The sequence below is a fragment of the Macaca nemestrina genome, chromosome 14 (assembly GCF_043159975.1).
Source record: "Macaca nemestrina isolate mMacNem1 chromosome 14, mMacNem.hap1, whole genome shotgun sequence".
In the NCBI taxonomy this organism is placed as follows: domain Eukaryota; kingdom Metazoa; phylum Chordata; class Mammalia; order Primates; family Cercopithecidae; genus Macaca; species Macaca nemestrina.
This window is the reverse complement of record NC_092138.1, coordinates 105,086,839-105,101,008: the sequence shown is the minus strand read 5'-3', so window position 1 is coordinate 105,101,008 and position 14,170 is coordinate 105,086,839. Positions and strand designations below refer to the sequence as shown.

At 38.9% G+C, this 14,170-nt stretch overlaps 1 protein-coding gene across 6 annotated transcripts in view; it reads right to left on the bottom strand.

The window, feature by feature from the left end:
• Positions 1-14,170, bottom strand: part of LOC105463889 (RAB GTPase activating protein 1) — a 177,326-nt gene that overhangs the window by 22,884 nt on the left and 140,272 nt on the right. For 5 of the 6 annotated variants that reach the window (XM_011711288.2, XM_011711289.3, XM_011711290.2 and 2 more), the window contains 5 exons: positions 12,900-12,974; positions 9,686-9,811; positions 8,936-9,079; positions 7,069-7,110; positions 6,589-6,717 (listed from right to left, as the gene is read on the bottom strand). In XM_011711288.2, the coding sequence (XP_011709590.2) occupies positions 6,589-6,717; positions 7,069-7,110; positions 8,936-9,079; positions 9,686-9,811; positions 12,900-12,974 (516 nt within the window). The remainder of the gene's footprint in view (positions 1-6,588; positions 6,718-7,068; positions 7,111-8,935; positions 9,080-9,685; positions 9,812-12,899; positions 12,975-14,170) is intronic. The other variant, XM_011711292.2, reaches the window with a different exon arrangement.

Sequence of the window (14,170 nt, the reverse complement as noted above, 5' to 3'; positions counted from 1 at the left end):
AGAGTGTGAAACTCTTGGGATCTAATCCCAACTCCATCAGTTACTAACTTTATATCCTTTGAGAGTTTACATCAATTCTCTACGTCTCAGTATGCACATCCCTAAAAGGCCCTCATATGGTCACTGTGAGGATTATTTCACTATATGAGAGCATTGTGTACAATTCTGTGAATCCATCAACAAAGACTGATGAAGTCGCAGCCCTTAGACAGCTTAAATCTAATACATACTAACTACACAAATAATTTGAACAGAGAATGAAGTTCAAACTAGTGTTGTTTTTAAGCTCTGGAATAAAAATATCCCCCAAGGGAAAATACTCCCGAATGCTGAAGAGTTTTCTGTTTCTCTGAACAGCAAATGGTTAAGCATTATATTAATTTGGAGACACTGCTATTTGGTTTTTGTACTAGTATCTTTTCTTATAAGTAGTTTGAAGTCTGGCACATTCACATGATGTTTAAAATGATACGTTCAAATGAAGCAATGGTTCAGCAATTCCATTTCATCTTAGGCAGGATTCTATGGCAAAATGGTCAAGTCTTCAGGTTTGATCTAGGAGACTGACTGGGCCATCTCTTAGAGCATGATTCTTGTGTCTTCTAAACTAGCCTCATATATCTCACTTGTTCTCAAAAATGCCTATACAGATATGAAGAAAGAGTTTCCCTCGCATATTTCTTGAATCAAAAATTTAAAAGACCTTTCAACATTCCCCTCTAAAGACTATGCAAGGCACAGTTGTATGAAAGGGCTGTGGGGCTCCCAGGACCATAAATGATCTTCTAGAATAATCTATTTAGAATGGAATGCCTTTTAGATCCTCTATCAGAAGTGGAACAATTTTTCTATCTCAGGTCACTTACCCATAAAGGGGGAGAGGTCAATGGATAGCTAAATGAGTTTTGAGGTACACTGTTAAATTTTAGATTAGCAGCAGGGGATCTAAACTCCTCAAGAAATAAATTAAACATTTCAGTCCCATAACAAGTTCACTTTAAGGGGAAAGAGGGAGAATAGGAAAAGTAAAAGGCCTGAAAAAAGACAAAAGAAGAGAGAGGCAAGTAAGGACAGAGACAGAAAAAGATTTATAAAGAAAAAGAAAATCCCAAGGGCACGGAGAAGAATATAGACATTTTTGAGCAACACACCCATCTTGTGGCCGTTTCAGATACTGCCACACCAAATTTAATTACTGAACCTTTGCAATGGTAAGAGGCAGTGGAATGGGTTGGAAAGCACTGGGAACACAGAGTCAGAGGCCCGAGTTCCACTAGGGTGCTCTGTCACTATACAGCTGGTATGACTTGGGTAAGTCACTTGATGTGCCTTACTGTATTTCACAGGGTATTGTGAGGAAGAAATAAGATGCTTTTAAGAACTTTATCAATACTACAAATTACAACAATATCATAACATTAAAACACAACAATGGCCAGTGCAGTGGCGCACACCTGTAATCCCAGCACTCTGGAAGGGAGAGGTGGGTCGATCACTTGGGTCCAGGAGTTCGAGACCAGCCTGGGCAACACAGTGAGACCTTGTCTCTACACAAAACAAAACAAAACAAAACAAAATAGCCAGGAGATGGTGGTGCATGCCTGTACTCGCAGCTACTTGGAAGGGTGACGTGGGAGGATTGTTTGAGTCTGGGAGGTCAAGGCTGCAGTGAGCCATGATTGTGCGGCTACATTCCAGCAGGGGTGACAGGGCAAGAACCTTCTCAAAAGATCAAAAATCACAACAATGAAAACAAAAGTAGCTATCGGTTTCCTAGACTGGCATGTGAGGCAGAGAATTTCCAATTCTCACCTTAATCAGGAAGTACAGTTAACCCTTGAACAACACGAGTTAGGGGCACTGACGCCCTGCGCAGCTGAAAATCCACATGTAACTTCTGACTCCCCCAAAATTTACTTACTAATGGCTTACTATTGACCAGAAGCCATACTGATAACATAAAGTCAATTAATACATATTTTGTATGTTACAGGTATTATATACTGAATTCTTACAAAATAATAAGCTAGAGAAAAAATTAAGAAAATCGTAAGGAAGAGAAAATATATTTACTATTCACTAAGTGGAAGTGGATCATCATAAAGGTCTTCATCCTGGTTGTCATGATGTGTATGTAGGCTGAGAAGGAAGAAGAGAGGTTGGTTTTTCTGTCTCAAAGGTAGCAGAGGCAGAAGTGGAGGAGGCAGAGGTAGAAGGGGAGACAGGAGGCATAGTTGGTGTAACTTTTATTGAAAAAAATCCACGTATAAGTGGACCCATGCAGTTCATACCATGTTGCTCAAAGGTCAACTGTACAACTGAGTAAACCAAGCCACAATTTACAAACATTTAAAAAATCATGGAAAGGATTTCAGTGAGTTGCGAAGCAAAAGTTACCTTTGTAAATTCCACAAGAAAAACTTCAAAAGCTTGTTTCCAAACAAGCTTTTGGAACCACATATCACAAACCACCCTTTCAATGTCTACTGGGCTCAAACCACAGATGATCATGTGTACTCATACCTCACGCAAGCCGCAGAATGCAGGGCTCATGATGCACTTGCCGATGATGACTTTTCCTAATTTTGAACTGGCAAGTTACCACTGAATTACCACTTTGCCAATAACAGGTTCAACTATTATGTGTATCTCTCTTAATATTTTTTGGGATTAAGTGTAACTGCCAGAAGATAACCAATCATCACTAACTACCATACATACCATATCTCACCTTCTGGCAGAAAAATCCCATTCTCTCATGTTCTGGTGAATCTACACTTTTCAGGCTGTAAGCCAATTTCAAGAAAAACTACTATCTCACCTGAAATCACGTGCAAATAGGGGGAAACATCCAAAGTGTACCCCAAACATGCAAAGTTCTCCAGGGCTAGAAGGAATTATATATCTAAGCACAAAATATATGTGCTGTGCAGACACACTAAAGGCAGCCTTGTCAGACTTGTCTCATTGAAGGCATAGGCAAGAAAAAACAAGACATTAGATTCCTCCTACCTGGACTTTCCCCACCTTTCCATATATGGAAATAAAGGATCCATATATCATTAAAGTGTTTCAAGCTAACGAACATCCAAAAGGTAAAACTTCTGGCTGGAAACTATTAAGCTTTGCCCAAATCCATGTTAACTCTTCTTTGTAAAACACATGGTAGAAACTCAATAGTGTATTTATTCATTCACTTATTCAATCAATATTTGTAAGCCAGATCCTGTTCTTGGTACTGTGGATTCAGCAGTAAACCAAAGAGATGGTCTCTTCTGCTGCACAGCCTCCATTCCAGTAGGGGAAAATAAGATAGGGTAAGGAGGTAACGGCATAAAAGGTTGGGGGAGCTGCTACTTTAGATACTGCAATTTGAGAAGGTGTGGATATATGAGCCGAAGACTGGATGAGGGGACAGTGAAGCCATGCAGACATTCAGGAGAACATTACAAGCGGAGAGACTGACCAGTGCAAAGGTCTAAGAACAGCAAGGAGGCCAGGGTATCTGAATTGGAAGGATAAGGGGGAAATATAGTAGGAGACAGAATCAGAGTTTAAGGAAAAACTCTAAAATCCAATGAATCTTTATGTATAAAACCGTTCACACCACAACAAAACTTAAAGTAAGAGTGGCGGGCTGGGTGTGGTGGCTCATGCCTATAATCCCAGCACTCTGGGAGGCTGAGGCAGGTGGATCACTTGAGGTCAGGAGTTTGAGACCAGCCTGGCCAACATGGCAAAACACTGTGTCTACTAAAAATACAAAAAAGTAGCTGGGCATGGTGGCACACCTGTAATCTCAGTTACTTGGGAGGCTGAAACAGGAGAATTACTTGAACCTGGGAGGCAGAGGTTGCAGTGAGCTGAGACTGTGCCACTGCATTCTGGCCTGGGTGACAGAGCGAGACCCTATCTCAAAACAAACAAGAAAAGCGAGGGGCACAGTTAAATAAACTGTGGCACAGTGAGACAAATTCAAGCAGAGGAATTATATAACCATTTACGACTGATTATTTACACACAATATCTCAGTGAGGAAAATCCGTGTAATTGCATGAAACAGGAAGAAAAGTGATACTGTATGAACTCAATTATTTAAGAACGCATAAAAAACATTTGGAAAAAAAAGGAGCAAAATTGAATGCGGGATGCCTCTGGGTGGTGGAAATGTTGAGTTTTCAGCAAAGGAGACATGCGATAGAGAAGAGCCACGTAGGAAGCCACTATGGAAACAGGAAAGGATGATGATGGTTAGATTAGGATGTTAATAATGAAGGTGGTAGTGATCAGAGTCAGGATATATTCTGACAACAGGCATAGATGTGGAGTGTGAGAAAGAGAGGAGTCAAGAGGACAGCAAGGTTTTTGGCCTGAGCAACCAGGTACCCCTAATTGAGACTGGGATACTGAGAAAGGAGTAGATTTTGGAGGCAAAGAAATCATCAGCAAAAAAGAGGCAGCATCCTCTTGTGTGCTGAACCAGGCTGAGATGGGAAGAGTGACTCAAAGAATCTCAGAACTCATTTGGTTCTATGCTTTGTGCAAACCTATTCTCTTTGAAAATATTACTGTAAAAATGTTTGTTATCTACTTAACAATCAGGGAGGAAATAATTATAGTCATAGCCATCGTTTCTTGAACCCTTACTAACTACCAGGCACTATGCTAAACACTGTACATACGATATTGTAGCTAATCCCCACATATAAAAGCATTTAACCATATTACCAAGCACACGGTAAACTATCATTAAGTGTTAGCCGTAATACCTACAAATTATGTAACATTTTAAATGGAATGTAAACTTTGATGATTATTTTAATTACCAGAAGTTCTATTTCCTGTTTTTTTTCCAATCCACTATTCATTTTATATTATGATTTCTACTGTTTCTCTAGCTAATAGGTAGAGTTTTTATATTTCTCCTTTAACAGACAGGGGAGCCATTCAGAGGTCCTAACTTTATGCAAAGGCCTCACTTTTCTTTTTCTTTTTTTTTTTTTTTTTTTGAGACAGAGTCTCACTCTGTTGCCCAGGCTGGAGTGCAGTGGCTGGATCTCAGCTCACTGCAAGCTCCGCCTCCCGGGTTTATGCCATTCTCCTGCCTCAGCCTCCCGAGTAGCTGGGACTACAGGCGCCCGCCACCTCGCCCAGCTAGTTTTTTTTTTGTATTTTTTTAGTAGAGACGGGGTTTCACCGTGTTAGCCAGGATGGTCTCGATCTCTTGACCTCATGATCTGCCCGTCTCGGCCTCCCAAAGTGCTGGGATTACAGGCTTGAGCCACCGCACCCGGCCAAGGCCTCACTTTTCAGCTACCTCCTAAAGGCCCAAAATCATATCCACTATGTTTGTGTGAGCATTAAACCCCTAATAGCTACACATAGTTCCATACTCCCCTGAGAGTAGTTGAGCTACTTTGTTTTAAATACCTGTGCATTTCTATTTCAAGTTCTTCCAGGCATTTAAACATTTCTTGGGGTATATTTTACTTAGCCTACGTGTTAAAAAAAAAAGGGTAATCTGAGTTAGCTCAGTCTGACACATAACCAGAATGAGAAGTAAAATATTATTTTACAGAAGCAGAAACTGAGCCCTAAATAAGTGAGCCCAGGGAGGTTGAGGCTACAGTGAGCTGTGACTGTACCACTGCACTCCAGCCTGGGTAACAAGAGTGAGACCCTGTCTCAAAAAAAAGCCCCACAGAAAATAAATACAATACAATACAATACAATACAATACAATACAATACAATACAATACAATACAATGTTATGATAACACGAACACAATACCCTGTATCTTTTTACTTTAAAAAAAATTGTGCAAATCACAAATGCCATTTGAAGTGATAAAACGGAGTTTTCTTCATGTATCATTAGCTTCGTTTTAGGGAATTTCTGACCAGAACAAATTGCTGAAAGTTAAGGCCAGGCGTGGTGGCTCACTCCTGTAATTCCAGCACTTTGGGAGGCCAAAGTGGGAGGATCACTTGAGCCTAGGGGTTTGAGACTAGCCTGGACAATATAGTGAGAACCCAAATCTACAAAAAAAAAAAAAGTTAAAAATCAGCTGGGTGTAGTGGCGCATACCTGTAGTCCCAGCTACTCAGGAGGCTGAGGTGGGAGGACTGCTTGAGCCTGGGAGGTTGAGGCTGCAATGAGTTAGGATTGCGCCACTGCACTCTAGCCTTGTCTTAAACCAGCACAGTAGAAGAAATCATGAAACCTGAATTCTGCCACTAACTAGGTGTACGACTAGGGAACTACAACCTCTTTTTGTTTTGTCTTCAAAATAGGGATATTAATACTCTTCCCACAGTTTGGGGGTTGGGGGAGACAATGAGATTTCATTCATAGTATTACAATATATAGGAAAGTATTTTGGGGAAAAAAGGTTAAGAGTCATATAATACAGAAGAAAACATCATCACTAATATTTATAAATTATAAATGTTAACATTAATATTATGTATGTATTATAAGTGTTATAAATATAATACATAAATAATTATGTATTATAAATGTTTGATCAGGAACAGTGAGACACTAAGTGAAAAACAGAATCTTAACTAACGCAAAATTATTTTACCTTCATGTTGCAGGCTAATTCCATTAGTTTTTTTGCATTTTCTTCTGAGCGGTATCTCTTAGGAAGCTGAACCCTAAAGAACTTCAAGGCACCTTCAAAGTCTGTCAACAGCAGGTCATCTTTCGAAGTCTTGAAGTAAGAAAATACAAACATATATAGAAAAAATGTGTTGCTATAAGGATGCACAAGAAGTTTTTTATATTCCCAGCACTTTTCAGCACTTTTACAATCCCCAGAAGATACTTCTTAACTTCTGTCAGAGCCACCTGCATACATCCACTGTTAGGGGTAATGCTAGATTTCCAGCACTTTTATAATTCCCAGAAGATATTTCTTAGCTTTTGTCAGAGCCACCTGCATACATCCACTCTCAGGGGTAGTGCTAGTGCACAGTGACTGCTCAGAATCAGACTACAATGAATGTGTTGCAAGTGCAGAGCAGGGAAGGACAGATAACTCGGCTAATAAATAAATGAGTACCTTTAATAATCCAAGGGCGACATTAAAAATGACACTTATTCCCTGAAAGAGAACAGAAAAAAGAACACTGTCAGCATTTATATCTCGACTACTATGCTATTTGTCCTCAGAATACCCCACATTTTTAAAGAAATTGTGAAAACTTAAGGAAGGAAATGAATTATCTCAGAACTACCTTGAAAAATAAAACCTAAAGGGCCATTGAAAAGCTGCTTAAACACTTAGTTTCCCATTTTTCTGAGAAAAGAGCTTTTCTTGTCCTATTCTCATATTCAATAATAATAAATGCTTTTCCAAAGTATTCCATGCTTCCAAACCAAAAGATCAGTCATAAAGTTGTGATCTCTCAGGAAATAACTCCTGGGGAACTTTTCCTTTATCTTGTGCTGTCCCAATCCATGAACAGCAACCACTCTGTCCATAAGCCCTGTATTCCAGAACTGAATCTGCTCAGGGCTCCCTCCATTCTGCAAATCCTGGGACTAAGAACAAAGGAGAGGAAGCACTATCTGTTGATCAAGTTAAACTGCTTAAGCTGCTGGGCCTCAGTTTCCATAACTAATACTCTCCTAAGGGTTTTCTGAGATAATTAGCTGAAAAGTTTATGTAAATTACTTGGCATGCCACTGGCCCTTAGTAACTACTTAACAGATGGTTGTTTATACTAGTGAAAAGCTAGATACAATTTAAAGGTTTGTGATTAGAAATTGGTTACATAAAGTATGGAACATCCAAATAATGGGATACTTCGCAGCAACTAAGAAAAATGGCATATTTGGTAATATTTATTTCTTCTGTTTCTTAGAATATTTCAAGCTCACTGGTCGATACAAATTCTTTATGAATTTTTTTATGTTTTGAATATAGCATAATTAGAAAGGATAGTACAGATGTGTATGTTCAAGTACATGAAATTTAAAAAGGATACCAAAGAGTATAAATAACAATCATATTTTTAAATATACACATAGAGAACCACAATATATAGTGTTCCATCTATATGGAAACCATATTATTCTGTATAGTAATTATATATACACATATATGAACATACAAAAAAGGATGAAAGGCTACTACTTTTAACCAAACTGTTAAAAAGCAGCTAACCTACAGACAGTGGGATTTGAAGTATTTTTAATTATTTTTACTTATATTTTCTATAAACATATATTATTTTTATAATTATGTTTTTCTTAAACAAATGAATACACCACGCAAAATCCAAAATTACACCATGGCAAAGACTGTTATTTACTCTAATATCTATTTTCTCTTTAGTAATAAATCTCTAATTTTTAGCAAATTCCTGCTCAGCTTATTTTTTAAAAAGTCTCCCTTGCAGTTAGGTGTGGTCGTATAACTAAGTTCTAACCATAAAGTGGAAATACTGGATGGAACTTCCAGGAAATCTCCTTTAAAAACAGAGGATGCACCCTCTCCCATCCTCTAATCCTGCTGGCTTGAATATAGATATAATGGCTGGTGCACTACTCCTCCATATGGCTAACAGTCAGAGTGGAAGGAAGGCACGCTACTGCCAACATTCTGACTTCTTTTCATGAGAGAGAAAAAAGCTATTTTTTAAAATCACTGTTATTTTGGGTTTCTTCATTCAATACAGTCAAACTTAATATGAACTAATACAAATGTCTAATTCAGTATGTCTTTTCATATCAGAGTACACCTTTAACAAATATGATCATTAGCTTTAGTCCAAGGAAAAGTCACTTAAACCTAGATTCCCTAGCAATAAAATAAAATAACTAAAGAGACCAATTCTGTTTTGACAGAGCTGACCCTCAAAACAGAATTTGTTCTCAAGTACACTGCAAACAAAAGCCAAAGTGCTGCGGCCTCTGATACATACCTCACATAAAAGCAGGTCGATGATATGGAAGACCATGTAGAGAGGGAATTTTGCAGTGAAGAGAGTAAGAAACCACTGGGAGGCATACATGTGCGCTTCAAGGCTTATATCCAGGAAGTGGTTGTACAGGTCGGGAATGTATTCCTGAAATAGCAAACCAATTACTTCTGGGCACTTATGCATCTGTCCAATTCCCACTAAGGAGGCACATAAATCTACCAGGAATAGGTCAAAACAGTAAAATACTTGTGTTTTTCTAAAAATCTCCAAAGTGCTCAGAACACTTATCATCTGGTATTAAGCTGGCACTAAACTCTTTTTTCCAGACCACAAACTAGTTCTAAAGAAAGAGGAATCCCCAAAATGGTGACAAGTATTTGGAAAGTCTGTTTTTCCCTCCAAATTATAAAACATTTGGGAAAGTTTGTTTCACTTTTGTTACGAGATTCCTAACCAGTCAGCTTCAGAGCCTTGGGGAGTACTTCTTGACTGAGTTAGCTGTGGAAAAGACCCCTACAAAGTCATCCGATCTTTTGGGAGTTTATCAGCTCACATCCATGAGGTGTGAAAGTTTAACACTTTGTTAATCTTTGCATCGTAATCACATAGTGAGAAGTGATAAAAATGAAACCCATCCTTAGCCACAAATCGCTAAGGCAATTACCACTGCTCCCTGGCACCATTTCCTCAATTTGGTGTTCCTTAGTCCTGTACTCTTTTTGTCAAACACAAGCTGGTTTCTCTTTTTACCTGCATGAGGCGCTCCAATTGGTAAAATTTGCAATGCAAATCTTCAAAGTTTTGCTTGAAAAGTTCCCTCAGCCCATAGTCAAACATGATCTTGACCAGAACACTGAATGCCTGTTCTTCAGGCATCTGTAACAGATAGGCAAGTTGTTGGGTAGGTAGGATGGTGGTGGGGAATCACAAAACATACAGAAGTTTTCTCAGGATATTAAATCCAGCTTTATATTATTGTCTTACCAGAAAATTTAGTGCTATGCAGAAACTCAGGCCTAAGGTTGTGTTTAAAACATTTATTTACTCAGACAAGGAATAGTTAACTCTGTCAGCACGGTTCCTGTCCTCAAGGAGTCTCCCACACAACCAGTATTAAAATAACTGTAATAGGAATTAGATATCAGTGATAATACAAGAACAGGAAGGCCTGTATCTGCCTAAGGCAGTCAGAAACAGACTCTGTACGAAGGATAGAATTTGAACTGAGCAGAAATAAGCTGATAAACAGTGCAGGTGTCATCTTTCCCAAATCCTGGGACCTCTGTTTAACCATTTTTCCTTCCTTAGCTGCTATTTCATTCTAGCAAAATTGTTTTTCTTCCTCGCTGTTGTTAAAAACATAGCTTGTTATAGAAGAACCTTACACATTCTAAGGCTCGCAGTAATGCTTCTACAAAAGTCTCCTTCACTTCTATTTATATTTATAACAATACCTACATTTTCCATAGTTTTATGGTTAACTATTTCCCTGAGAACCTGGCAAGATACTTTCAAAAGAGAAAAAAGAAGCACTGGAAATGTTATTTAAGGATTGGTGTGAACGTAGCAAGCCTTCAAAAAAGTCAAGAAGGTGGGCAGGCTTCTGTGGAACAAGATGATGGAGGCAGGCTGAGCACAGAAATCACTGAGAAGAAAGCAGAACTAAAGAGCAAATCAGATTAAGTAGTAAGTAAGAAAAGCATAGCAGATCATTACTGGAAAGTTAAGAGTATTTGGGGCAAAAGCCCAGATTTTTGAAGTCTTTGTCATGGAAGGCAAATTTACTTTGCCACATGCAAGGAGATGTGGCCTAACCCACAGTGGTGATTCTGATGCTAGGTAGCCCATCTCCCCTCACTCTAAAACAAGCAGCAAGAGTTCAAAACAAGACATGGAGGGTCTGATTGGAAAACCCATTTTCAAGGGGATAAATGTCCTTGAACTGAAGGTGAGAACGAAGATAAATCACCCAGGCTTGTGGGACTTTGAGATATAAAGTTTCATTAAAACAACAAAACAAAGTAAAAACTTAACCTCTTTACTCATGTCATAGCTTTATCATATTTTTACATGACTACCAATAGCAACAAGCTGGGTTCAGTCAAGAAAAACCAAAGTTGCTTTTGTTTTACTTGTACAGGTTGAGCAACCCATATCTGAAAATATAAAATGCTCCAAAATCTGAAACTTTAAACACTGACATGATGCTAAAAGGAAATGCTCATTGGAACACTCTGGATTTTTGGATTTGGGATGCTCAACCGGTATAAAGTAAATATTCCAAAATCCAAAATCCACAACACTTCCGGTCCCAAGCATTTCAGATAAGTGATACTCAAACTTGCATTGCAATCTACACAGAATGGCTTAATACCCTTGAATAACTTCCTGTTGCTTAGAGAAGCAACATTCAGACTCCTTACCTGGGCTCCAAAGCTTCCCCTAACTTTCTCCTCAACTCCCAATCACTCAGGATACTCCAGTCATACTGTTCTCCTTTCAGTTCCTCCCATACACCAACTGTTTCCCCAATTTAGGACTTCTATATACTGTACCATTCACTTTGCCATTAACACTCTATTCTCTACTCCCTTTTCAAATAGATCTATTATTTTCATAACAACATTTTCAAAAGTTAACACAGAAAAGTACAAAAGAAAATGATATCCCTTATCATTTTCCAGGCTGCTCCTTAAAGGTCACTTCCCCTGAGAAGCCTTTAATCTAAGTAAGACTCCCTTGTTACAATCTTACACCAACCTTTTTATTATACCTTAATAGCAGCACTGAAAGTAATAAATGATATACTTGTGTGATTATCTGCTTAAAGCTAGTTGGATTCACAAGCTCTGTATCCATGAAGATTGAGACCATGTCTCTTATTTACCTCTGATCTTCAGCACAGTACAGATCATAACAGGTACTCAAAACTCTTTGCTAACATCACCTGTGTGGTATTCCTGCCAAGCATTTTAAACTGAATCATGAGAAAATGAGACAAATCAAGAATGTGGGACATTTTATATCACAATTTGTCTGAATTTTTCAAAACTATCAATGGCATGAAACACAAAAAAAGGCAAAGGAGTAATTTAGATTAATAGAATAAAGAGAAATGAAAATTCAATATTTGACTCTTCATTAGGTCTTGATTAGAAAAAAAAGCTAGACTCTATGGAGTAGACAAGGGGGAGAAAATTGAATGTGTACTGTGTATCAGACTTTACTGAATCAATGTGGAATTTCTTGGATGTGATCACGGTATTATGGTTATGATACAGAATTCTGTTGCTCCCAGAAGGCATATGAATGATCAAGTATTTAGGAGTCTTGATGTTTATTATTTACTTTCAAGAATACTTTCAAAATAAAATTTAAGTAAAAAAGAAAATGTGTGTTTATGCAGAAAAGAGAAAAAGAGATGCAGAGGGAGACAAACAGAAAAAGCAATGTGGAAAATACTAATTGGTAAACTAGATAAAGACTGTTCACCTTAACACTGTTTAGAGTTTTCTGTGGATTTGAAAGAAAATAAAAAAGGTGGAGGGCAAAGGTGTTTGCTAAGCAAATGAATGAATAAACTGGTACTAAATGAAAGCCAACCTTTTTGCCTTCCTCCTACCCCAAAATACATAAATCTCAAAACAAATATTAATGACGATGGCTACTTTAGAGAAGATAAAACATCCCCAAGGGTTCAACCAACATTAAAGTCTCTCCCATCATCCTATTAATAAAAAGGAAGTCTACCCTTGTACTAGTTTTCAACATTGTCATTTATTCTCATCATATATCTCCTCCACAATGACATTAAGTTAATTTAAGGAAAAAGTTCCAGCTAGAGGAGTTAAAATTCATGCCTAAGAGTCTGTCCAAACCCAATATAAAACCATGCTCAAGCCTAAGGTTAGTATAAGCTGAGGCAGGCCATGTGTTAAGTCATAACAGAGACCTAATTACTCACATGGAGAAGGAGCACAGCAGCAAGAAATGACTGGCCCTGGCAATAACCAATCTCTTCATCATACACAGAATAAGCCTGGAAAATAAACACACAGAGGATATGTAAATGAATGTATCCACTTGTGGGCCATGGTGGTACTATAGGACCCTGAATACAGAACCCTGGAGGATGCTACCCACACTGGGACAGCATTTTGACAGGCAATAAGTGGTGCCAATACTTCTCTCCAATCTTAATTTTTTCTTTACAATGAATACAGCTATCACCACTCCATTTCCTGTGGTGAAGGAGTAGGGAAGAGTAAGCAAAAACCACTTCTGCACTAAAAAAACTTTTCATATTTCCTTGTTGTTGTTCATGATGTTCCCTCTCTCCGCCTGAAACATGTACTCTTCCTTCAGGCACCAAACTTATTTCAATTCCCCCAGAATGAATCCCTCTCTTCTCTGCCCTGCTACACAAGCATGGTTATTATTATATTACCACCACATTGCATTTTATTTTATTTTTAGAGACAGGGTCTTGCTCTCTTGCTCAGGCTGGAATGCAGTGGTACAATTACGGCTCACTGCAGCCTCAACCTCCTGGGCTCAAGGGATCTTGCCCCATCAGCCTCCTGAGTAGCTGGGACCACAGGCTTGCACCATCATGCCTGGCTAAAATTTTTTTTTTTTTTGAGATGGAGTCTCGTTCTGTCACCCAGGCTGGAGTGCATTGGCGCGATGTCAGCTCACTGCAAGCTCCACCGCCTCCTGGGTTCACGCTGTTCTCCTGCCTCAGCCTCCCGAGAAGCTGGGACTACAGGCGTCTGCCACCATGCCTGGCTAATTTTTTTTTTTGTATTTTTAGTAGAGACGGGGTTTCACCGTGTTCGCCAGGATGGTCTCGGTCTCCTGACCTCATGATCTGCCCGCTTCGGCCTCCCAAAGTGCTGGGATAACAGGCGTGAGCCAGCCTGGCTAATTTTTAAAAATTTTTTATAGAGATGAGATCTCAACTATGTTGTGCAGGCTGGTCTCTAGCCCCTGGGCTCAGGCTATCCTCCTGCCTTGGCCTCCCAAAGTACTGGGATTATATGTGTGAGTCAATGCACCTGGCCCACACTGCATTTTTTTTTTTTTTAATAGAGATAGGGTCTCACTATGTTGCCCAGGCTGGTCTCAAACTCTTGAGCTCAAGTGATCCTTCTGCCTCAGCCTCTCAAAGTGCTAGGATTACAGGCTTGAGCCACCAAGCCCAGCCCCACACTGCATTTTACATGTCCATCTTCT